This window comes from Diabrotica undecimpunctata, chromosome 9 (genome assembly GCF_040954645.1).
Source record: "Diabrotica undecimpunctata isolate CICGRU chromosome 9, icDiaUnde3, whole genome shotgun sequence".
Lineage (NCBI taxonomy): Eukaryota > Metazoa > Arthropoda > Insecta > Coleoptera > Chrysomelidae > Diabrotica > Diabrotica undecimpunctata.
The window spans coordinates 33,792,115-33,820,031 of NC_092811.1; the positions used below are offsets into that span (position 1 = coordinate 33,792,115).

Consider the following 27,917-nt stretch of genomic DNA (forward strand, 5'->3'; position numbering starts at 1 on the left):
ATCATTTGTGATTCCACCTGTCTCTGTAGTCTGAATCGTGGGTAGATCTATGGTATTTTAAAATAAATTAAACAGATTAAAGAACAATTTTGAATCTTCATTTAGTTCTTCGCAATTATCAAAACTTTGAAATTTAACTCCAACTGTGTGTACAAAATCTTCATATGTTATTGATTTTGTCATAGAAATAGTGTGATTAATACCTTTATTCGGGTCTTTGATCTTCCCTAAACATTTGGAATAGTCTATTGCTTTAGGGTTCCATGGATACAATTCAGATGATTTAAAGCCATTAATTATGGAATCTGATTTAAATTGACTAATGACTGTGTTTAGTACCAATGCAAAATTCTCTTTGGTAACTACTAAGTTTGGGTTTTCGCGTCTAAACTTTAATACCTACTGCCCGGTTGAAATTTGCCTTTAATGGTTTAAATGCAGCACTAAAATAATTTGTAACTTAGAAAATATTTTACTGGTTTGAATGGTTAATTAGTTTTATGTCCATAAACGAACAAAATGACTGGAAAATTAGTGTTTTTCGCAACTAGGTACTTATATAAGACGTTTCCTATGTATTCATAGAAGTTTTCATTCTTCATCCATCCCGTATCTCTACATCCTATGCCCCATTCTCGTAAAACGGAATTTAGAAGATTGCTAGCAATTCGTTTATAAGGGTAAATAATCATTGGTGCTGTTATTTCTTCAGATACTGCAAATTTAAACATAACCGTTAAATTAACTTTGGAGTGTCGCTCTATTTGATATATATTTTTGCTTTCCTTTACCGCCAACACTCGTTTATTTTTGGGACACAAGAGGAAGCAGGTTTCATCGCCATTTAAAACACATGAAGGGTCTTGAAGAATATCAATGTAACCATTACGATGCAAATATTCTTAAACACCAGTCAACCATTTTTTTATATCTTTTTCAGACACAAGTGAACTTGCTGCCGTTACCGCTTCTGGAGTTCTCTCACTTAAATCTGGTTGTCGCTCTAAAAAGGATCTATACCAACCTTTTCCGGGCCGTTTGTCAGTAAAAGGATTGGCACGTGGATTTGTGTCAAGAAAACCTTGAGAAGTCTTGTATATATTCCACTCTTACTGGAAAATCTTTGTCTTGGCATGTTATAATCCATTGCTTTAAACGATTCTCTTCCTCCAAACAAAGAATAGGATTGGAACCAAAGGTAGTTTTTTCATTCAATGTTCCACTTGCTCTAAACTGCAATGTTGCTCTTGGCACATTAAATTGTTCAGCGGCTTTTCGTTGGCTCATGCCATTTTCTATGGCCTGAAAAGCAGACTGAAGATCTTGTTCTGTATATTTTTTGTGATACGTTTAATCTTTCCGGATATTTGACATTTTGATTCTAAAAATATAAATCATTTAATAGTAATAATGTTAGCTACAATACGGACGTTTAAAATTTGATTCAATATGCCCACATTAGCACTAATTGTATAACAACTAAAACAATTGTAATTTTATGAATATGAATCCGGACAAAAAATATATTCTTATTACACATTATAGTTATTGGCCACCCTGTGGTTTACTGATTGGCAGTCGGCCAACCACTGGTTATTGCCTTAAAAAATAAGAAAACATGCTTAAAATATCTTATCTTGGACCAAACTAGGCTAAAAAAACCTAAATTATAATAAATATTTTAATTCCAAGTAGGTACAGAAATTGGCCGGTAGGTCAATTATTATAACACGGACATATTTAAGATAGAGTGCTTGGCCACTCAAATTTACCGGCAAAAATTCATAACCTTACTATTAAAACCACTGATAATGTAAGATGTACTCCACTTAATCGCCATAAAACATGAATATAGCCAGATACATAATACTATTAGCCAAGATAACTCACCTCGTGAATAGCCTTCCTTAACAAATTCTTTAAAAAACTGTTAAAACTGGATCACCTGTTAAGCTTCGAACAACACACGCCGTAACAACTAGATAATATTAACTGAGAGAGATGATAGCTAGACCAAATATACAGCAATGTTGCCAAATTTAAATACAAATAAATTTATTTCGTTATAGTTTCTGAAAATCTTAATATTTCGGATTTTTGTGAAAGTGACCAATCACTAGTGACCGGCCAAGAACTATACCCGTTACCCTATGTACAAAATATTATTGAATTCTTGTTAAACTGTTTGTTCGGACTGTTAGGCCGTTGTCTTCTGAGATTAGTTCTCGACGTTTCGCCAACACTAGGGGTTGGCATCTTCTGGAGATGTAACCGGAAAATGACTTTTCAGGTTACAAGCGAAGCAGTAACATCTCCAGAAGATGCCAACCCCTAGTGTTGGCGAAACGTCGAGAAATAATAATCGAATAATCTCAGAAAACAACGGCCTAACAGCCCGAACAAACAGTTTAACAAGTTAGACGATGGCCGTGAAAGCCTAACGCAGTTTATTATTGAATTCGTTTTGGCTAACAAAAGTTGGTTATAATTCGATGCAGTTCTTACCTGTAGCTGGTGAAAATAAAGTCAGAATGATCCTCAGAATGTTTAATTCCCCATTTTTTAAGATTAATTACCTTTCACCCTTAAAAAGAAAATATCCTCTTGATTTCTTCGATTTGAAAAACTATACCATTCTTGTATTGTACCTTCTTCTATTTTTGCCATGCTTATTAGATATTTAGTACGTAAATCTTTCGGCTGGACATAGGTAATATACCTTGAGGTAAATGTGGCAACTGCGCTTTCTCACGCCCACTGCTATCGTCAAGAACGCAGACGTTTAAACTTTAAACTTTTGTTATCAATTAAGACTCTATTGGGCGTGCATCGAGGGAGTTAATTCTGCTACCTATGTAAATCTACGTAAATAATTTAAAGTTATTGCAATGCAGTTAAAACCTTCGAAAAATTTTATTGTGTGATATGGTCACCGAAAAACAAAAATGTATTATTCTAAAAGTAGTTAAACACAAATAAATAATTCATTTAAAGAGATTGAAATACAAACAATACAATAGTAAACTAAATAAAAGGTTCAAATATACCACCTTCTTTTGTAAGACAATAACCTACTCTATTATAAAATGCTTGTCTTAAGTTTGCACGCTGTTGTGGCGTAGTCGTAGCACACGCATATCTTATTTTATTTTCTAAATCAACTAGATTAAGTGCCCTCTCTAGATCGTTGCCATATATGGTGGCTTATATGTCTCCAGAAAAAGAAATTCATTGTAGCCAAATCGGGAGATCTCGCAGGCCATTTAATTAACGGAATAGCCATACTGTTGATACCAGATATCATATAAATGTACTTGTGGGAGATTCTGAATAGCTGGTATAATGTTATTCTGTAATGGATCAAGACATTTAGCTGAATTCAGAACTCCCTCAATGAAAAATGGAGCAATTACATGGTCATCTAAAATGCCGGTCCACACATGAAGTTTTTGATGGCATTGGGTCTGGTGTATAATACTTAGATGTTCATTATCCTGAGACCAATACCGCGTTCTGGAAGACCAATACCCCGTAATGAAAATGAAGATTCATCGGTAAAAAGGATATTTTTCATAAAGTTCTCATCTTCGTGAGATTCATTTATTGCAGCGTCACAAAACTCCATTTTACGAAATTGATCTCCGGAAAATAACTCCTGTGTTTCCAAATATTTAAAACTCTTAAAGCCATATTGTTTTAAAACTTTATTAATTGTGGTATTTGAGACATCCAACTCCTCGGCAATACTTCTAGTGGTTCTAAGGTTATCCACTTTAATGGTAGCACAAATACTTTCATCTCGATTTTCGATTTCCTGTCGTCTTTTCAGGGACATCTCTTTTATTTTGTGGCATTTTGTACAATTTTGTAAACCATAATGTGTTTCAAGACTTTTTAAAATATGTGCAATTGCTTGTCATCAAAGTATGGGTCTATTTTCGAAAGTATTATCAAATAGATCTACACTTTCGTGTAAATAAACATTTTCACATTTCACGGTTCCAATTAAAAATAAATGCGTGTAGATAACAGATTCTAAGGTGCCGAATATCGAGTATCACTCGCATTGTAGGCTATGGCCACAGTATTAGCAATATACTGTGCTATCGCTTAGTGTGGTCGGATGGTGGCATATACTCTATAGATTGTATCAAAATGACTAGTCTGTACAGGGTAAATGAACAACATCTATGCCATACTTCTTTGCAAACTTGTATTAAAATAAACGTCACTTCTGACTACTTAGCCTAATCCATCTTTTATGTTGAGGGTAGCTTAAGTACTAATGCCCACTAACGACCCTGCCTGGCTTCCTTCTGTCAATGTATCTCAAATATAAATAATATTTGCTACAATATACTTGGGTTAAATTAAAATAAAATAAAAATTAAAAAATGACTTTTATTTTTGTCACACAAGCAGTTTGTTTTTAATTCTACAGTATGTGCTAGAGATACAAACCGTTTGTTTATAGATTTAAATAAAATCGATTAAATTAAAACTAAAACATAAAGAAACATTTTATTTATGTATTGTTCCGTTCAAAGTTTAAGGAGGGAAGGGATAAAAAACCGCACTGTATATGTTGGCAGTAACAAAACGTAGAAATATCCGAAAATAAAACTAATAAATAAGTTGAAAATAAAAGAAGTCATTGTATTTAATTTCGTGTGTAAGTAATCGTAATTGTACATCCTTATATTTAGTTCCTTTTTCTGTCAATCGTAGTCACATTTAGTTTCTGCTTCACTATCATCATCATTATTATCGTCACTGTCATCACTATCTCCATTATTTATATTTATATTAATTGGTTCGATATCATCCAACAAATTGTCAATTTCCTACATTTTTTTTTCTGTTGCTATTACGTGGTTTACGTAGTTTTTCCATTTTTCTGGCGTAATGACCTGGTACGCTGCTGTAATTAAATTTCGCACTTCGACTTCTTTAAAATTCGCGTTGCGTCCAGCTATATACCTTTTAACTTCACTCCAAACCATTTCGATGGGATTGAGTTTACAGTGATAGGGAGCCTCAGAATCTTCACATTGTGCTTTTTGGCAATATCTTCTATTATGTACCTGTCATATTTTGCTTTGAAGGCCTTGACTGCATCATGTAATTCGCATTTTAGGTAATCTTCTTAAAAAAATAGGTCCTTTGACAGAAGCCATTCTTAAATATCTTTTTTTAGTGTTGAACTGTTGGGAATTTGTTCTGACTTTCTGCTGTGATAGAAATCATTGTCCATTACCATAACAGTTTTTTCTGGCAAATTTAACATTAAGTTATTTTCGAACCAAACATCGAAGATCGGTCTATCCATTTCGTCGTGGCAGTCCTGAGTATTTTTCTTTGCCAAAAACGTGAGCTCTGCTCCATCAACAAATTCACTGGTAGATCCTGCGTGCAATAAAACGAACCGTGCACCACGAGCTGTTGGAGCTTTTAATCCTGTTGTCAGACCACGAACAAAAGCATCGCGATGAGATGTAATTGTTTTATCAACCCATTATTTTTTCACACTGTGCCCGATATTTACCCATGATTCATCCAAATACACTATGTTGTATCGGTATTTACGAATACGGTATTTACGAATTGCGCGTAAATAACGATGATGCCACGAGATTTAATGAGACGAGAGATGCCATCTGGGTTTTCAATCAAAATTAAATTTCTGCCACGTTTTATAAACACAAAATCCATATCACTTAACAAGCGATGTAGCGTGCCCCGTGAAAAGTTGGGCAAAGTTTCTTCGACATTTACAACTAATATGGTGTTTATTGTTGGTGGTATGTTGTCACGAAAAAATTGATGAACTATTCTACGAATTTGACTCCTGACACCTTCATCGTACTTGTTGTCACGAGAATTACCAACCTTTCGCTTCTTGGCCCTGCTCTTTGGAGATTGTAATCCAGCAGGTGATGAATATTCCTGTCGTATGCGAAACAGAGTTTTTTCCCAAACGCGACTCATTTCTGACACTTTCCTAATTACACTTGATACAGAATCGTTGTTATCCTGATTAAAATGATAATTAATAATATTCATTAGTATCTGCTTCTCTGAAAGTTTCAGAGTTTCAAAGTTTTCATTGAACAATTTCCTCCATTTTGCGGTAAAAATTCGGCGTCAAATATAACAATAGCCAACAACAGAAAATAACAACAACAGCCACCAACAAATAATAACAATAACAAAACAGTAACAGTACATCCAAGATGGTACAAATAATCGTAACTCGAATATGTTTACGTGTTCCGAAGAACAAATAAGGACTAATTAAGGCCCTGGATGTATCAAGCTTTAAAACATATTCTGTACAAGAATTACTCTAATTGCTTTTTAATTACTGAATAACTTAGAAGAAAGTATTTGCAGTTGATATCAACCAAAATTACAAATGCCTTACACATTATGTCAGTAATTAGCACCGCAGGGACATAAATAATATTTTAAATTTGGCAGTTAGTAGAAATTACCGGAATTATTTTAAACTGATAAAAGTTGATAAGTTACTATTAGAAACAAATAATGTATAGTATTATGTAAAATTATTAGCAAACGATATTTGTAAATTACATAAAATTGTACGTGATTACTGTACGTGAGGACGTTGAGAACTCCTGGTTTATTCCACAGGAAGTTAAATTCCAGTGTTCCCATTTTTGCGTTGAAATCACCACCTATGACAGTGTAATGAGCATTGTTCTCTCTTATGACCCTGTGCACATCTTCGTAAAATTGTTCTACCTCTTCGTCAGGATGGGTTGATGTTGGTGCGTAGACTTAGATGAACTTAACGATACATCTTTTATTTAATTGCATATTTATATATATATATATATATATATATATATATATATATATATATATATATATATATATATATATATATATATATATATATATATATATATATATATTACTCTCTGAGATATTGCTTTTACTAAAACCACATTTTGGGAGAGTTTCTTGTGTATTATGATGCCTATTCCTCCTACAGACATGTGTTCACTTCCCATATAATAAAACAGATGACCCGAGTTTAGTGTTTCGAGAGACTCTCCTCGTCTTCTTACTTCACTGAGTCCGACTACGTCCCATTTAACATTTTGTAGCTTGTTTTCCAATTCCAGCAATCTGTCTTCCTACATCAAGGATCTAGCGTTAAGCGTTGCAACTTTCATCGTAAATCGCTTTGTGTTTTTGTCAGGTTTTGTCAGAACTTTGTCCCCCCAGAATCCGTGGGACACACTGATAGATCAGTGTGAGATTCTGGGTTTTGAATCCTACTCACCTGGGGTAATCTAGTTTTATTATCTGACATTTCATTCTTCTAGGGAAAATGGCAATTTAAAACGCCGCGCTTGCCATGCGTGTTGGTGAGTTTAGGAGAGTAACAAAAACAAACATCATTAGCAGCGAATTGGTTAAAATCTAGAGTGTAAAGTTATAATAAACATTTTTTTATTTAAAATTTTAATAAAATAAATAAAATTTTCAACAACCTAACTATAAACTATTCGTTTTATTAAAGCTTAAATTATATTCACTAAACCTTCTGGCTCTTTTCTTTTTTACTTTGCTCTGCTACTGCTATTAAATTCTTCGCAGTGGCTTTTCCAGTTTTCATCACCAACGAGTAAAAGATTCCTTTGGTGTCTTGAAGGAGATCGTGAGGGTGGTCGAATTCGACATTTTTACCAGCATCCATCACCAAAACCTTATCACAATCCATAATAGTGTGCAATCTATGAGCAATAGTCAGTACTGTGCACTCAGCGAACTTTTGTCGAATTGTTTTTTGGATTAGACCATCAGTGTGAGGATCTACGTTTGCTGTGGCTTCATCTAAAACGAGAATTTTGTTGTTTCTTATTATAGCTCTTGCTAGACACACCAATTGTCTTTGGCCAACACTGAAGTTCGAACCTCCTTCTGCCATTTTGCTGTCCAAAGCTGAAGGTAACTCGTCAACTGCATGTTTTAGTTCTACTTCTTCCAAAGCGTTCCAGAGGACCTAAAAATATATTAAGTATTAAAAGGTTTATTTCGTTTTACAACTTTTCGCAGACAGGAAAATAAGGGCATTGTTTATTATATACAACAAATTCAATAAACCTTGATTTTTAAAATAATCTCTATAAAGAGCAATCCATACATTTGAACAAATTCTGTAATAATTTTTTCAATTAGAATGTATGTTTTAAATGCATTAACCAGCCATTGATAATTCTTAAGAAGTAGTTTAATTTGTTGGTCATAATTTATAATTTATCAACAGAAATCATCTTCTTTGTATATTAGAATGGTCCATCAATTTCATGTTGTGATTTCTCAAGACTCTGGTGGCGGCGCGGGACAACGTGGAACTCTCACCTTGCTCTGGTGGAGAATCCTACGGAGGTTTTAGTATTTAGAGACTGTAGTAAAAAACAGAGAGATGATAGACATAAATCTGAAAGGGGAGGGTGCTTCAGGGTGTTATGAAGTGTGTCGTCCTTTCCCTGGCTCAAGTCTACAGTGGGGCAGTAGAAATACCAACTTGAGGTACCAAGAGGCTCATGGTACGCTTGGACAGAACTAGTCTGCGGTAGGTAGCATGTGCTTAAAGAACTATGTCAACTGCCGCTCGATAGGTGGTCATCGGCTGTGTTCCATTGTGTTGGCAGGTGAGAGACCCGGGGTTCATAATGGTTTATAATCGTAGGGGTTGGAACATTTTAGGGAGAGATGAGTAAGATCGGGTTCAGGAGAACACAGACCGACCAGTGCCTTTACTATGATCGTTCGGATACTGTGACATATATCATTTTAAGGTGCGAGCGTTGGGTGGATAAAAAAGGAAAGTTCGAAAGAGAGTGTAACTGTAGAATGTTTGATTACATGAGAAAAATGGTGGAGAAAATGATGAGAGATGAATGGTTTAACACAAATCCACAAATTTATCAGAGAGTTGCTCTCTTCAAAAGAACGAGAGGAGAACGAACTCGCAGCAAAGTTCTAAAACGGGCGAGCAGCTTGGTGGGGCGCTCGAATTGTTGCAGCATGAGAGAGAGATGATGTAAGAGAGATGACAATCTCGCTAAGGCAGGGGGTTAAAAGTCTTTGGTGGTTCCTGTGGGTGTGGTTTTCCGATGAATGTGTAGTTGGAAGAATAGGAATCGGGTGATAGTAGGGCATCGTCCGATCCTGATGACTGAAGTGAAGTTTATAGTTGGACGCCAACCAAGAGTAATGAAGAAAGAAAGATAAGAGAAAAAACGAAAGAGGAAGGAGAAAACAGTCAGAACGGTAAAAATAAAATAAGGGAGCAGATTCTAAGGAAACAAAACTTAAGAAAGAAAAAAGGGAAAGAGAGCAGCTCGGACAGCGGAAGCAGCTCTGTTGATGAATGGCAAAATCAGAGGCCAATAAAAAGAAAATCGAGTATAATACAGAAACGACTAGTGCGTAGGGAGAGGAATAACCAATCAAATACATAGCAACATCCAAGTTGAAGTAAATCCAAGGCACACGAGAACCTCACGTGGGAGGGACTAAATACCAGGCTATTGTTATGCCAACCACCTAGTAAATGACCTATAACCTTCCAGACAATACGAGGTCTGCAGGTATTTTTCTAGACCCCTCGCCCCTAATGGTAAAGACCTTCAAACTAATTTCTACAGCTCGAGAATAGAATAAATCGAGCAACAAAGAACCGTTGGATAAATCTGAAAGTACAGGGTCGGCTTCAAAAAATTTCAGGACCGAATTACTTTATATATAAATACAGACGATTTGAATTTATAATATATATATATATATATATATATATATAAATTTATATATAAATACAGACAAGTTAATGCAGATCCTCAAGAAAGTTGATATAGACCAAAAAGACATAAGATGCATTGAAAACTTGTACTGGCATCAAACGGCACAGTTCAAAATAGACAATTCTATATCCAAACCCATACATATAAGAAGGGGCGTTCGACAGGGATGTGTGCTTTCCCCTCTTTTATTTTACATTTATTCGGAAGCCATATTTCAAGAGTCTTTGGAGGATGCAAAGATGGGAATCAAAGTGAATGGAGTATTGATCAACAACATACGATATGCTGATGATAGTGTCTTAATTTGTGACAACATAGTCGATCTTCAACAACTTGTCACTATAATCAGAGAATACAGTAAGCGAATGGGATTAGAGATTAATACCAAAAAAACCAAATTTATGATCATCTCCAGAAACTTGGATGCACTTGAAAACTCCACCATAACACTGAATACTAAGTCCATTGAAAGAGTGAGTAAATTTAAATACCTGGGATCGTGGCTTTTTGAAGACTGGGCATCGGACAGGGAAGTAAAATGTCGCATTGAGCAAACTCGACAAGGTTTCGTAAAATTCAAGAAGGTACTGACTTGTTCAGAGTTCGATCTTCAACTGAGACTAAGGTTTACTAAGTGCTACGTGTGGTCAGTGCTGCTATATGGCGTAGAGGGCTGGACACTCAAAACGACGGATATAAACAGATTAGAAGCTTTCGAAATGTGGCTCTATCGCCGTATCCTAAAAATACCATGGACAGCGAAAATCACAAATATAGATGTCCTTAAAAGAATAAACCAAGAACGACAACTTTTCGAAACCATCAAGAAAAGGAAAACGGCGTATCTAGGTCACATCATGCGAAATGAAAAATACCAGTTCCTCCAACTCATAATCCAGGGTAAAATTGAAGGCAAGAGAGGAATGGGATGCAAGAAAATGTCCTGGCTCCGAAACATAAGGCAATGGACAGGGATTAACGACATAAAATCTCTGATAAATATTGCAAGAAATAGACAATTAATGGAAAATGTGATCGCTAACATCCATTAGTGGATTTGCATCTGAAGAAGAAGAAGATTTAAATTTTAGAGTTTAGTCTTGGTAATAAATTTATACTGTTAAGTCTAGATAAATTGTTGTTGTAATATTGTGTAAAATAAATCAGTGTAAGACTATAGATAAGTATAAATAAATATTAAAATAAATATTAAAATAAATAATAAATTAAAAGATTGTAAATAAAAGTTAATAAAAACATTTCACTATCCATAAATATGGATATGGATATGGATAATGGAAAAGAAATAAGAATAAAATTAGGTATCAGAATAGGTACATGGAATGTGATAAGTCTCTACGGGTCCGGTAAGATACCAAACACCACACGTGAGATGATAAGGCTCAATATACCAGTTCTTATAATAAGCAAAATGCGGTTGCCGGGGACTGGTAAATGTAGCATAGACGACCACGATGTATTCTATTCCGAAGAAGAAGGCACTAACCACCGGAATGGCGTCGCATACATTGTACATAAAGAAGTCTCTTGCTGTATTAAATCTGTAAGTTACATTTCGGACAGAGTCATCGTGATGCAATTAAACTCAAAACCAGTAGATATAAATATAAAGGTAATGAGTCATCTGAAAAACAAAGATATTACAATAATAATGGGGGACTTCAATGCCAAAGTAGGAAAAGGTAGACAAGAAAACATTGTAGGGAATTTTGGACAACGTAATGACAGGGAACAATCTATGTGTGACAAATCATCATCATAATCAGTGGCATTACAGCTGGTTATAAGCCAAAGCCTTCTTCAGAACAATCTTCCATTCGCCCCTGTCTCTGGCAACTCTTCAACATGTGTGACAAATACATTATTCAAACTACCCAGCGTCGTTTATATACTGGAAAGTCACCCGCAGATAATAAAGAAAAGATCATAAGAAATCAGATCGATTATATAACAGTTACCGAGGGGTACCAAAATTCAATCAAAATAACTAAATCACTACCTGGAGCCGATGTCCCCTCAGATCATAACTTATTATGTAACGTTATAAATGTCACATCTTTATTAATTTGTATTTAAATAATTATTTTATTTTCATTTCTTTACTAATTTATTAATTTCTTTATCTCCAGTTTAGTTTTTACTATTTTTTCTTCAAAAAGTGGTTGGCGCCCTCTGTCTTTCTTTTCTTTCTTTCCGATAGAATAAATCTTTGGCTTCTCTCTCTCTGTCCGGTAGACTAAATATTCTGTTCTGTGTTGACACAAGAGCTAATTCCATCATAGGCATAGGTCCTATGTCATCTGTGCTAACTTCATTTAGTCTCCCTACTTTCTGTCAACAAACTTTTCTAACGTAGTGAGAATATAATTTTTTGCCTGTTTCTAAAATTTATAAAAGAAGGCAAAAATTATTATAAGCTTCATTTTATGGTCTACAGCATTTTCTTGGGCTGAGTACTTTTATTGTAATCTATATTCTATAATTCTGACAACATTTTCAATATTCGTAACCTCACTTCTTTCGAAACCACGTTTCCAGTTATATGCATATAGGAATCTTAACAAAGAATTTTATTAAGTAATAATAATTATATTTCATTTTATCCTTGCCATCCGCTATTTGTTTTATTGTAATTTTGTAAAATGGCAAGGAAATTAAACCCTTTTTGATGTGTCTCTAATACAAGCTGTTTCTGATATTTTAGTTTATTTGCTGTATTTATTTTCCGAATTCAAGTTTTATTGGCTGTATAGAAGACTATTGAAGATTTTATGGGAAATTTCAGAATATAATATGGAACAACTCTAATATTGTACAACATACTTTGGAAGACTTAACCGTCTAATTGGGAGGCCACACAAGCAGCCCATTGATGATATCGATGCCATAGGTATCATCCACATTGTATTCATTGTAAAGCATTGGCAGGGTTGATTGTTTCCTATTTTTAATAAATATGATTAGTTAAATAATTGTTTTATTTGCTATCAGCTAAAAGTTCATGATTGATTCCTACTTTAAGACAAGACGAACTCACACTTGGGGTACTGAGCTAGGCGAAGCATAGACGATAAGCTCCCATGATTGATTGAGGTATTATTTTATAATAGTATTTCAATTCTCTTTGGTAGTCTTATCGTTACAATTAATCAGTGACATAAAACTCAAACTTAAAAAAGTAAAACGCCAAAATCCGACTAACCGAATAAACTGTATTCGAAATAATAGTCATGAAATTACACACGAGATAGAAACGAAGTTCGAAAAATTGGAAGAAACACATAACATCCAAAACCAATGGAATCATGTCAAAACCATTATGCAAGAAACAACTAAAAGTATAAAACTATTAATACGCGCAAACAACAATGGATGACTGATGAAATATTGGGACTAATGGAATTCAGACGAAAACAGAAAAATAAAAACACCGAAGAATACAATAAAATAAAAAAGATGGAAGAAATAACTAAGAAAGAATAAATAGATCAACTGCAAGTAGTTTGCTTTATAAACAAGGAAATATTATAGTCAAGGAACAAGACAGATTAGAGAGGTGGAAAAAATATATTAAGAAGCTGTTTGATGACGATAGAACAGAAATTCAAATCGAAAATATATCGACTGGTCCAAACATAACATTTGATGAATAGGAAAGCAACCGGTCCAGATGAAATTTTAAACAAAATAATCAAACTACTCGACGATAAGGGTAAACATTCTCTTCCAAGCCTCTTCAATAAAGTATACGAAACAGGGCATATACCAACAGACTGGTTACTGTCAACATTTGTAATGATACCGAAAAAAATAAATGCCAAACAGTGTGGCGATCATCGCACTATCAGTCTGATGAGTCATGTACTAAAAATTTTCCTAAGAATACTGCACTCGAGAATTTACAACAAAATAGAAGTACAACTAAGTGAAACACAATTTGGGTTCAGAAACAACCTCGGAACCAGAGAAGCAGTTCAGTTTGCAGATCATAGTTCAAAGATGTAGGGATATAGAACAATCAGTATAATATATGTATTTCATCGACTTCGAAAAGGCCTATGACCGAGTAAACCATGACAAACTTATAGGTGTCTTGCAACAGGTTGAAATTGATGACCAAGATCTCCGTATTATCAAAAATTTGTATTGGCATCAATGTGCAAACATACGAATTGGACAAAACACGACGGAAGCAGTGGAAATACGACGTGGAGTAAGACAAGGATGTATTCTATCGCACTCTTCTTTTTAATATCTACTTCGAATATATTTTCAAAGAAACCTTAGTTAAAGATACAGGCATTAAAATCAACGGAATTAATGTCAACAATCTCATATATGCAGATGACACGGTACTTATTGCCTCCAATGAAGAAGACCTGCAACGACTTATAAACAGGATATTAAAATCAAATTGATACGCAGCTACATATTCTCCACATTGCTGTATGGTATTATAAGAGGTTTTACAAGAGGCGGACTATAACAGATGCAGTATTCATAATAAAACAAATAAAAAAAAACAATAGAGTTTGGCATGCCAGCGTATATTTGCTTCATTGATCTGACAAAGGCATTTGATAGGGTTCACCTGGGCGACATTCTAAATATATTAATAGAAAACAAAACACCGACCAACATCACAAAGATAGTCCATAACCTAAATAACAACAATGTAACCAAAGCTGTACAAAGCTGTAGAACAATTCACTGAAAATATTGCAATACCAGAAGGAATTAGACAAGGCGACCGTTTAAGTCCCTTCTTGTTTAACCTACTCATGGGCAAAATTATAAAGAAAGTAACATCTATCAATCTTGGATACAGAATGGACAACAAAAGAATTGGTATGGTGTGTTACGCAGATGATGTAGCAATTATTGCCGAATTAGAAGATGATCTTCAGAGACAGCTCTTTCAGTTCTTTCAAATAAGCCGGCAACTAAATATGACCATTTCTACCAACAAAACTAAATGTATGACAATAGCAAAAGATCCGCTCAGATGTAAGTTAGTGGTTGAGAACAACCCCATAGAACAGGTGATGCAATTCAGATATCTGGGCATAGATATATCAAGCACACAAGACCCAGTAAAGGACCTAAGGAATCAGATCAACAAAGCATCCGCATTGTCGGGATGTCTGCGGGAGATAGTCTGGTCAAATCCGTATATGCGCACAGATAGTAAAATTAGAATCTACAAAACTTGCATACGACCGATCATGACATATGGCATAGAAGTGCGCGAAGATACCAACAAAACGAAACAGATGCTAAGGGTTGCCGAAATGAAAACCCTAAGAACAATATTGGGCAAAACAAGAAGAGACAGGGTGAGAAATACATTCGTCAGAGAGCAGTGCAAAATTCAAGATATTGTAAGATGGAGAAGGCAGCGTAAAAGGATGTGGTACAATCATGTAAGACGAATGGATGAAAATAGACTCCCAAAAATTGCCCTAGAAAACCTTCTACACCTCATATCACAGGGTAAGATCGCCGGAAGGAGAGGCCCAGGCCGAAGAAGAACATCCTTGCTCCGAAATCTCTGAGAATGGTATCAAAAGAACACCGCTAATTTATTTAGAGTCGCAGTAAACAAAGTTATTATTGCCAATATGATCGCCAACGTTCGATAATCGGACAGGGTACTGAAAGAAGAAGATCCATAAATATCTAGTTTGAAGATGGCTTTTTGCAGCTCACTTTGAAAAATCCAAAAAGTAGAAATAAAGTTTGTTAATTAAATTAAATTTTTACTTGTACTAAAAGAAGTAATCTATTACAATAATTCGGCATCGTATCTATAAACACGTAAAATTATGTAAATATAAGTTGTAAATTTATGGCTACCGATTAACATTTAGTGTTAAGTTAAATTTGTACTTATATTTGCTGATGAATTATGTTACTAATTTAGAAAAAATGTAAAAAAATAAACCCGAAACAAATAAAAGATAAGGAAATATACAGGGTGTAACAAAAAGGTAAACATAGTTCGATTGAACCCAACTTACCTTAGTACAAATTTGCGCATAAAAAAAGTGGCAACCCTTTGAAGTTACAAAATGAAAATTGATTTTTTTCAATATATCAAAAACTGTTAGAGATTTTATATTGAAAATGGATATGTGGCTTTCTTATGGCAGGAATATCTTTAAACAAATAACAGTGAAATTTGTACACCCCATAAAAATTTTATGGGGGTTTTGTTCCCTTAACCCCCCCTCCCCCCAAATGTATACGTTCCAATTAAATTATTATTGTAGTACAATTAGTTAAACACAATGTTTTAATAGTTATTTAACCAACAAGTGTATTAATAAGGGCGATTAACAATTGAGATATTTTAGCACGTGAGCGAAGCGAGCGCGTAAATGTTCGAGATTGTTAATCGCCATTTTAATTCACGAGTTCGTTACAAAACTTTTTCGTCGACCGTACTTTTCAGAAATAAAGATATCTTAGTTTAAATATTTATTTACTTAACGATAAACAACAATTTTTCAGCTTTCATTGACTTTATTCAAAGTTTCCTTAGTGGTAGTTTTATTATAGTAAACATTAATATTCGAAATGGTACAATTACTGAAATTAAAGGAAGATATTGATAAATGATTATCGGCTGTATAGCATTTTGACAAATTTATATTTAAGTCTTCTTGGACCTCTGTAAATTCTGTGATAAAAGAAGTTAAATTCTGGTGGAGTTAAATTAAACTCTTCGTCAATATCCATCCTTTGATTTTTCAAATACACAGAATTTTAAACAATAAAGTAAATAATGACATACAATGACAGATAGTACTAACAGCGGCTACTTCATTTTAAATTAATTTTTTTAGTGGGATTATAAATAGGTATATGTTTGGTTGCCTACACCACAGGTCACTGTCAATCATAGAGCATTTAATTAATTTATGCAAGCAATGTATGTTGTGTTGCCTATAATGAAATCGTTCATTAATAGAAAATCATTCATTAATAGGGGTCATTAATCAATGATTTTGAGGGTGTTAAAATTGATCATAAATCGACGGAAAAAACTTTTTTGCAGCTACTTTTTTATTATGTTTTAAAAATTCTCTAGTCGGCTGTTTAACACTTGTTGCTATGGTTACTATGTATTAAATAATAATAATCAGCCAACAAGAAGCGAAACAAAGGGCTTTTCTCAATCCAAGTTTCTGTGAGATACGCCATGTTTTAAATATTTTATCTGTCAACCTATAAAAACTGACGTTTGTTTACGTATTGAGAAGTGTTGTTCCATGTGTGTTGTGTAATAGTAAAAAAAGAATAATACTGTTATACATATTTTGTATACATATTAGGTACATACTTTAATACCTATATTAATAAAAGTAGTACAAATCGACTGATTTCCATCTATATTTTAAAATTATCACTCAAATTCAATCGCTTTTTATCGGTATTTTAACGTACTAAAATACTTTTAGTACGTTAATTTGTTTGTTTAAAAAAAAAATCGATATTTTTGACTTAAGACCTTTTGATTTATCAGTATAGAATTGATATATGGATTGTATTAAATTTTAAAGAAAAAAATAAAATTCATACAAAACAGATCTACTAAAAAAACATTAGTTTTAATGATTATTTTGTTTCTCAGTGTAACTATAATTTTACTACGCTAGTACGTTTTCTTAGTGTACTAAGTTATTTAACTGTCATTGTCACTCCGAAATTTCTGTCCTAGGAACATTAAAGGTACCGACAAAGCTTTCGCTTCTTGTTGGATGATGTATTGTGTGATAGCAGCAACAATACATATTGTCAGTAATAAATATTCCAAATTATTGTGCATTTAAGATTATTTTGAAAGACTAAATTTTCTATTACAATGGTGTACACGTTTTCAGAAATGGCAGATAATACGCAATTAATTCTGTGTAAGTTTGAGCAGGCTAAATTAGAGTTTTAGATCATTATTGGTAATTTGGCAATTGAGGCATCGAGAGGCCAAGGGGGATAAGTAATATTTTTGAAGTTTTTCAGCTAAGTGTAGAATCGTGTAGTTTAAATATAAGAAAATTATGTGACATAGGGATATAAATGAATCTCTAACGGTTGTCGCAATCTAGCGGTACAAAATTTAACTACTCCTAAATTATGTGTTTTCTTTGGAAGCCAATAGAGGTAGACACATTTTTAGAAACTAAGGGAGATATGTGTAGTATTTATCTTCGTTATCATCCAACCTAACAGCGCTATTATTGTTAGCGCCACATTTTTGTGTTTGTGTGGTCTGGTTGGTTTGATTACAGTTTTCAGAGCAAAACAGTGTTTTTTAGTATTTTCAGTGTACTATATAGCATAATTGAAAATACCGTGTCATTATTTTAAATAGCAACAGGTAGTTAACTGTTTAGAAATGAATACAGATGCTTATACTGCCGAACATAAAATCTACTCTGATGGTAATTTCTGAAAAAGTAGTTTTTTGATAGTTAATAAGTATTTTGTGTTAAAAATATTTATCAAAGTATAGTATATGGAGTTAAATGTTAAATTTTTTTTGTGTTATATTCTTTTTTTGCCTACTAAATATAAGGTATAAATAGTAGTTGAAGGAGTTATGTTTTAGTTGTTGTCGGCAACAGCAATTTAAATGAAATGAATTTTTATACTTACTCGCTAATGTATCCTTAAAAAGAGAATCTGTTTTTGTTATTTAGACGGGAGGTCTATAATCTTTAGAATAACTAAACTTTCTGGTTATTTTCAGATAGCGAAAAAGATAACACTTATGAATCTGGTAATGATGTGGACGAAAATGAAAGGAAAAGGCCCATCTACTTCAGCTGCTTTGGATGCTGGTAAGAATACACAATTTTTATAAAATACTGCTCGAGACATCTCTACAACACATTAACTTACTAAAATATATGGGTACTATGAAATAATTTCAAGCAGCTAGAACATTAAAGAAGTATGATCACAAGTGCAGATTTTAGTGCTGTGTAAAAATTTCTGAAACAAAGCGTTAGAAGATATTTGATGAGTACTGGAAACTGGGAAATGACTATGACTTACAAACATCTTTTTTGTTTTCTGCAATTTGTTAAGATCCTATAAGAAAAAGTAAAGTAGATACAGTGAAAAGGAGAAAGGTAACTGCAGAGTATGTTCTATCTGCTAAAAGGGTGTGCAAAGCGTTTTTTCGATACACTCTCGGTGAATCAAACAAAATAATTGATAATGTGGTAGTAAAGAAAGAAAAAACTTCTTGTATGGCACCAAAAGATCAACGAGGACAGAAACAGCCTGGAAACAAAATCCCACAGAAAAAAATTGATCTAGTGAAAGAAGACATTAACACTTTTAAAAAAAATATGTCAGTCACTACACGAGAGCTCGTTACCTAACTCAAAAATACTTTTCGTCAAATTTGAATAGTAGGAAAATTATTGATCTATACCTATCTATATAAAGAATTTTGCGAAAAGAGAAACACTGAACCGGTGACAGATTCATTTACAGATATACTTTTAATCACCATTTCAATATTAAATTTAAACAACCTCACACTGATACTTGCACAACATGTGATCGACTGGAAAATGTGATTAATAATGCAACAGATGGTTTTATTACATATAAAGTTGAAAAGGAGCTGCATCTCAGGTAAGCTGAAGCTGCTAAAACATTAAAAACTGAAGCTATAACTCGTTTAAAGGATGACGTAACGTCAGCAGTGGTATACTTTGATTTAGAAAAAACTCTTCCAACCCCACACCTCACTTACAGTAACGTGTTTTACAGCAGGCAGTTGTGGACTTACAATTTTTGTGTCCACGACTTAAAAAGTGGTAAGGCCACAATGATTATGTGGCATGAGGGGCAGGGTGGTCGAAGTTGCAAGGAAGTGACATCCTGCTTACTTAAATATATTGAAATGTTACCTTCCACTGTTAAGAATATTATCATATTTAGCGATAATTGTGGAGGGCAGAATAAGAGTGCTGTGATCATACGATTTTGGTCTTGTCGTAGCCAAAACCTCTATAGAGTCCGTAGATCACCATTTTTTGTGGCAGATCATTCTTTTATAGAATGCGACCAGGATTTTGCCATTGAAAATGCCAAAAGAACAAGTGAAGCTCAGGTGTTTGTTCCAGAGCACTAGCGAAAAGTTGTGTCAAAAGCCAGTAGCAACTTTCTTGTTGTCGATATTGCAGATAATTTTATCTCCGTAGAAGAACCACTTAATAAATTACTTGTTTCAAATGGTATGGTTTTGCCTTGAAAAGAAGGATTCTTTTACCTTACTGTACAAAACAGCGTTTGGTACCGATGTTCTGTTTGACAAAAGAAGCCTAAGACCTCCAACAAAGGGCAGACTACCAAGTTCTGAAATATTTCCAGACCTTAAAAGAAAAACCAGGCAACAAAATCCAATCAATCAAAGATCTTCAAAATCTCTTGGATTTTATACCGCCAATTTATCATAACCTCTATAAAGAACTGACAGCAACTCAGCCGGAGAATTGGAAGAAGAAAAAGCAAGTTGCCGACAACAATGACATTGAACAGTAAGACAACATATTTTATACAGACGATGAATCTTAAACCATACTTTTTTTGTAAAATATATTGTTATCCGAGCTAACTGGTTTTTATTACCATTAACCTTTTTTTCATATGACAAGGGGGATAAGTGCTGTACCTTATAAAAGATTCAATTTGTAGCGAACATACTATTCTTGATATTTTTTTAAATTTGGTAAATAGATAAACAAAGTCCCATATAGTTTGAAAATATAAAAATTTAAATAGAGAAACCTGCCTAGGATTTATCATAAAATTTAAACTTTAACCTTAATTTTCTCAAAATGTGATAAACCTCTCTTACCCCCTTGGAAGTGAATAGTGCAGCAGCAGCAAGGTGTTATGCAGAAAAAAAAATCCTAATCTAACTACGCTTATTTCGTTTATTTCTTTACATTGATCGTCGTTTACGAGAGACAGGCAAATTGCCACCTCAACTTGTTGGTAATAATGGTCGACCAAAAGTAGATACAAACGATGAAGAGATATTGAAAGCAATTGAAGAAATACCTGGAAGCAGTATAATAGTAGTAGCGGCTCAATTAGATGTTTCTCACATGATGATTTGGAGAAGATTCAAGAAAGTTTCATCCTTATCACTTAACACCCATTTAAGAAATACTGGATGAAGATTATTCTAAAAAAATGGGATTTTGTAATTGGTTTTGAAAGAAAAACACACATAATGTCAATTTTATTAATCATTTTTTGTTTACTGACGAAGCTACCTTTAACAGAAATGGCATTAGAAACCATCATAATACGCACATCTTGGCCAAAGAAAACTCTCACGCAAAAAAAGGCTCTCGTCACCAAAGAGATTTTAAAGTCAAGGTTTTGGCAGTAACTGTGGATAATAACCCAATAGGGCCAGTATTTCTTTCAAATAATTTAAACGGTAAAAATTATTTATACTTTTTACAAAACGTGTTACCAGACGAGGTTATTTCGCAGACGAGGAAAATTATGCAGTTTTTAGAGGATGGCGCTAAAGCGCATTACCATAATTAAATAAGGAAATATCCTTTCGATCAGTATCCTGGGTCCTGATTCTAATTGAGATTTCGACTCAAAACATGTCGAAATTAATATGGCGACGTCGAAATGCGACTTTGCGAGCCTTGTGGATTTCAGCTGAACTAACCAAACGACGTCACTAATTTTCGATTAATCGAAATTAATTTCAACTTCAAGAAAGTGGTTGAAATTTCATTTCGAGTCGAAATTAATCTGACATGACTGGCTGGACTGGGAGAAGTGAACTTAGGTTCAGTTTAGGTAGGCGGTGTTGTGTTTTGATTCTTGCAAGGAAAACTGAGGCAAAAAGTATTAATATGGCTTCGTTTTACGAACATTTGCTGGTTATGGAGGAATTAGAGAGGATAGATATCCGACGCTCACAACGGAGGATAAGAAGAATGTTACAAGATACTCAAAATCCTTTTTCACTAAGTGATGCTCAATTTAGGCAGCAATTCCGGCTTAATAAACAAGCTGCAAATTATTTGATATGAGTATTAGAACCAGATTTGGAGGAGGGTGTTTATGCCTCTAGGATACCCAAAATGGTTAGGGTAAGTATTACTAAGCTGCAGTTACTTTAAAAATATATTAGAATATAACCACTAAGTCAAATCTTAGTGGTTATATTAACCTTAGTGGTTATAACTTAAGGATCTATCACATCGCCTTTTTTCTTTCCTTGCCATCTTTTCTTTCAATTCAAAATATAATTGAGAATGGCCACTATTTATGATTTAACAACTCAAACAAGAAAAAAAAGACGTTCACGTAATATAGACAAAACAAACATTCAACAAGCGTAGTGCAGCGTGCAGCATAAACAAGAGGGCAAATCCAAATTTTCAGCAGTGTCAAAATGATAAAGTAAATATCCCCAGTTTTAACTACAATCGAAATGAATGAGAATTACTAGCGATTGCGACTGTCACGGTGTAGTCGCTTCTAAATTTCGACATCAAAATGAAATAAAATCAGGGCCCTGGACGTTGGATTAGAAGAGGCCCTGATGCGCCTATTTCTTGGCCACTCAGAGGTGCATAAATTAACCCAATTGACTTTTGCTTCTGGGGTTTTATGAAAGGGTACGTATATTCCGTACCAAGTATGAACGAATAATAACTAAAGAATAGAATCATGAAAGCTGCAAATCGATTTCGTCAGAAGCCCATGATTTTCCAAAATATTCGATTTTCCTTTTTAAAACGGTGTCGAATGTGTATTCAGGAAAAAGGAAGTCATTTTGAACATTTGTAAAATCCACCACATATTTGTAACTTTTTTTTTTCGTCTTTATAGAGGGGGGGTCTGGAATCTTCAAAAGACATCTCAGTCCAGGGCGCCGCCTGACTAACTTTAGTGCAGGATTCGTTCTTCGTACTCCCGGCGATAGTTCCCGAGGTACTTTAAAATGCCCTCTCGTCGCCGAGTCTACGCCGAACGCCTACCTGCTAAACCAGACCCTCCTCTGTCATCCAGCGATCCGGAAGCGGAATGGCCGCTGTAAGGCCGGCATCACTTCCGAATCACTACCTTTATTTATTCATTCTCCATTCATACACATCCACACTCTATTCATCAGCAAGGAGGTTCCCTGTCTCGTTCCAGGTAGCGCGTAGAAGACACTCATCGCTCCTAGTTCGGCATTATTTCCAGATGGGCATTTCCTCCTTCCCCACAGTCTGACTCACGCATTCCAACTCACACAGTGTGACCCACTTTTCTAGCTTAACCTTTCAGCATCATTCACTCTTACCTTTAGTGTTGGTTTAGCAGTCTTTCTTCCTCTTCCTTTTTCTTGATCACTGCACGGATATAGCTGTGTATGTTAATCCAAACTAATTTATTTTCAATCATTCTCTCAATCATTTCTCTCACTGTAACAAAATTCACACCTGTCTCTCTCTCCATTCTGTTCCTTTCCACTATCCATCTGCTGCAATCTAACATCGTATGTGTCACAGTGTCAGTATCCACAGTATAGGCATTCATCTGTATCAGCCTTTCCGATCCTATAGAGGTAGGCCCTAAAACACCCGTGTCCTGTGAGCACCTGCGTCAGGAAATAATCCAGTCGCCTGTGGGCACAGTCCACCCAATCTCTTATGTTCGGGATCAGCATTTTCGTCCACTGTGCCACATCTTCCGTGTTGTTCCATTCTTCTTGCCATCTTTCAACTGACCTTTCCCTTTCCTGTCTTTTCTCGGCCACAGTAAGGTTTCGACCTCTTCTCTCATAAAGCTCTTTTCTTTCCACCGCCAAAACATGCAACGGAACACATCCAGTGATGGTCCATAAGGCTGCCGCAGACACAGTCCTGTAAGCGCATGCCACTCGCAACACACTTGTTCTGTCTACTCGTGTCATGAGACTCCTACAGGCAGTTATCTCTACCGCCTCGCACCAGACTGGTGCCGCGTAGAGGACGATCGATTGTACAACACCGTGTAAGACCCTCCTCCTTTCGGATTTGGGTCCTCCAATGTTCGGCATCACCCTCCCCAACGCAGCCGTACTATTCGCAGCCTTCCGGACCACCTCCCGCACGTGCTCTCCCCATTTTCCATTCTGGTGCAATGTCACTCCTAGATACTTTACATGTTTCTTAGGTATTAGACATGCTCCCGCACATTTTAATTCAATATTTTGCCTATTCCTTGTCCCCTTCAGAATGATGGCTTCGGTTTTCTCTGTCGCAAGTTTCAGTCCGTGCTGCGTCATCCATTTCTTTACGACGCCGCCTGCGTTTCTAACCCGGTATTTGAGATCTGGCTCATCCCGGGCCACTACCAGTACAGCGAGGTCATCCGCGAATGCGAAGGGGGTTGTACCCTCTCCGTATTCACAGTGCATAACCCCGTCATATGCCAGATTCCATAGCGTCGGGCCCAAGACAGATCTCTGGGATACCCCGGCCGTCACGTCCACGATCGTGCCCTTTTCCACCATAATCCTTCTCTCGGACAGATACTCCGCCACCACATTCATCAGGTAACCAGGACATTCTCTCTCCTCCATTGCCTTCATTACCTCGTTCCACTGCAACGTATTGAATGCATTCTTAACATCAAACAACAGCAGAGCCGCCCAGCGATGTTCATCCCCTCTGTTGCGCAATGCTTCGAGTACACTCATGATTGCATCAATCGTGCTTTTCCCTTTGCAAAAACCAAATTGCCTCCTTGATAAACCACCTGACCTCTCAATCATGTCGTCTATGCGTACTCGCAGCATCCTTTCATACAGCTTACTGATGCATGGAAGCAGACAGATGGGGCGATACTTTTCCCTAGCTTTGGGAAGCAGTATTAACCTCGATGTCCTCCAAGGCTCAGGAAAAGTTTGTGCTTCCAGCAGTGCATTCATATGTTTTAGAAGCCACGCAGGTCCCACCCGTCCTAGACCCTTCACCGCCTCAGGTGGTATCTGATCTAGTCCTGGAGACCTACGAGTACATATTTGTAACTGGTTAAGTAAGATTGTAGAGACCTGGTAATAATATAAAAAATTATTTATATTTTACATTTTGTTAGGTACTCAGAAATTTTGAATCATATTAAAACAAAAGCCACATCTCGATAAAAACTGGCTTATTGAAAAAGTACTGGAAGGCAAAAAAGTTTTAAAAACATTCTGTTTAACTAATTGTACCACAATAACATATATTTTCGATGTATTGAAAAAAATCGATTTTTATTTTGGAACTTCAAAGGGCTGTAACTTTTTTTATGTGCACATTTGTACTAAGTTCTGTACTGGTTCAATCGAATCATTTTTGGTTCCAGAATACGCGTTTTAATTTATGACCTACCTTTTTGTTACACCCTGTTATAAAAAAGAGGACGAAACAGAAAAAACAATTATATACTTCAGATTTTGAATTAATGCGAACAATATTTTATAAAAATTACTTGACTTAATAAAATAAAATCTCTGTCTGGCTAATTGGTTTCGCCATGGAAAATTTTGAAGAGAAAAACTTAAAAGTGTAATAGAAGTATATGACGGGAAAATAATAATTGTGTTTTTTATTATGAAATATCTTACCTCATCACTATATTCATCAAATGGATCCAAATTCTTTCTGAGCGTTCCCGAAAACAGAACCGGCTCCTGAGGAATTATAGAAATCTTTGACCTGAGCGATCTTAGACTGATCTTCTTAGTATCAACCCTATCAATTAAAATACTTCCGTCTATATGAGCCAATCGAAACAGTGCTTGGATTAGAGACGACTTTCCTGCTCCAGTTCTTCCTACGATACCAACTTTCTCCTTGGGTTGTATAACAAAGTTTAGTCCTTTGAGAACTGCTGGATCTTCTGGGGCATATTTTAAAGACATATTGTTGAATTCAATCTTTCCTTCTTCGGGCCATGTTTTAGCTGGTTCACTAGAATTATTGTCTTCTTCTTGTACCAAGTCTGCGTATTCCTGCACTCTTTCGACTGACGTCATTTGGTTTTCGAACTCACTCCATTGACGCATGCCATATTGTAATATACCAGTTATTGCCATAGCTTGAGTAAGGGCCAAACCCATGTTTCCTCCATACTGTTCTAAAATAAACATTATAGTATATCAATAAACTAACATGAAAAGTATGAATCAGTGTCGTTTAAAGGTTTTAAATCAAATTTAATAGTTATTTAACCAAGAAGTGTATTAATAAGGGCGATTAACAAATGAGATATTTTAACGCGTGAGCGGAGCGAGCGCGTTAATGTTCGAGATTGTTAATCGCCATTTTAATTCACGAGTTCGTTACAAAACTTTTCCGTCGACCGTACTTTTCAGAAATAAAGATATCTTAGTTTAAATTTTTATTTATTTCACGATAAACAATAATTTTTTCAGCTTTCATTAACTTTATTCAAAGTTTAATTTTACTTAGTGGTAGTAATTATTGTAAACATTAATATTTGAAATAGTACAATTACTGAAATTAAAGGAAAGTATTGATAAATGATTATCTGCTGTATAGCATTTTGACAAATTTATATTTAAGTCTTCTTGGACCTATGTATATTCTGTGATAGAAGAAGAAGCGGTGGTGCTGAAGGAAGTACTTTGACAAGGTTTAGTGGTATTTTGTCCCAAGAGTTTTTTAGCCGTCTCAAGTTTATTCGGCATAGAATTATCTATATAACATTCTGCTACAGCAGTAGATTTCTAGCCACCTAGTCTTTTAATAGCTGAAAAGTCTGCACCACTGTCACACAGTATTGAGGTAGAGGAACGTCTAAAACAATGCCAAGTGTAGAGATGCGGGTGCCAGCGACAGATTATTAGGTTAGACAAGGTTGTTAGGTTAGGTTACTGGCATGTGAAGTTAATATACTACTTGTTGCTTATACAATTACTCACTCTAGTATTTGTTTTATTTATTACACCTTCCATCAGGATTATACATGGTATCAGGTATGATAATTTTTGCGTCCTGAAACCATTTCTTGTTTGGATAGGTACTCAACTGTAACCTTGTAACACGTGTTAGTTCGGCTTCTTTTTTTAGATTCTATTGGGCTTTTGTGACTGTCGCCCAGCCTGCTGAATTGTGATTGGTCAAATGGCAACAGTAATTGCAGCCAATCATAATTCAGGAGTCTGTTGCTCATTTTCTGTATTATCGTTGGTCGAAAGGCACCTGAGCTGCAGCCAATGATAATACTGAAAATTGGACATTGGTCGTCGTGCAGGTCCAATCGTAAAAAGGCCAAAACGACCATTACAGATTGACCTACTTCTTTTGGCATAAAAGAAGTGCACGACGGCCAGGACATCAGACCGGGTCAGGATATGTCCGCTGGTCCAGCCTTCTAGGCAAGTTAAGATCCTCTGATTGATTCAGTTCTCAGAGCTTCTGTTTTAATTCCACAGCATCACCTTTAAACCCAGAACCTAACGTTCTCATCTTTAACGACGGTTTGTCTTCAAACCAAACGGCGGCCATTTTTGAGGAATTTATCTCTGCTTTTCGACTTAGTCGAATTTGCTAATATTTTCCTCAAAAGCGTCACAAGTGTTATCGATTTAATCTGTGCTTTTGGACTTAGTCCAAAATCTTATTATCTCGGTAGTTTTACAAGTAGTGTAAGAATTTTCTCTTTCAGGATTCTGCTAAGTCTCTACTTCACGGGACTTAGCCACCGGACGTGCTTGTATCCTTAAAGAAATTGAGGCTAAAGGAATTGATAAAGACTCCTATATTGTGTTTTATTTTTCTCTTCCAGGTACACTGCAAAATAACTTGTAAGTTGATTTTGGTATTTACATTATTTTTCAGGTACACTGTTTAACATATCTCAAACTTTAACATTTTTTAATAAAACTTGCAAATTGTGTTTTGTTCCTTTCTTTCAGGTACACTGTAAAAACTTGTAAAATATTTCATTCTTTGATTTTGGGTATTTACATTATTTTTCAGGTACACTGTAAAAACTTGACATTTAATTTTGACT

At 35.1% G+C, this 27,917-nt stretch overlaps 1 protein-coding gene across 2 annotated transcripts in view; it reads right to left on the reverse strand.

Moving 5' to 3' along the window:
• Positions 1–7,453: 7,453 nt before the first annotated feature.
• The window catches only part of LOC140449792 (probable multidrug resistance-associated protein lethal(2)03659), an 83,298-nt gene continuing 62,834 nt past the window's right edge, over positions 7,454–27,917 (reverse strand). For both annotated transcript variants that reach the window (XM_072543145.1, XM_072543146.1), the window contains 2 exons: positions 25,504–26,015; positions 7,454–8,035 (listed from right to left, as the gene is read on the reverse strand). In XM_072543145.1, coding sequence (XP_072399246.1) covers positions 7,568–8,035; positions 25,504–26,015 — 980 coding nt within the window. In that variant the 3' untranslated portion in view covers positions 7,454–7,567. The remainder of the gene's footprint in view (positions 8,036–25,503; positions 26,016–27,917) is intronic.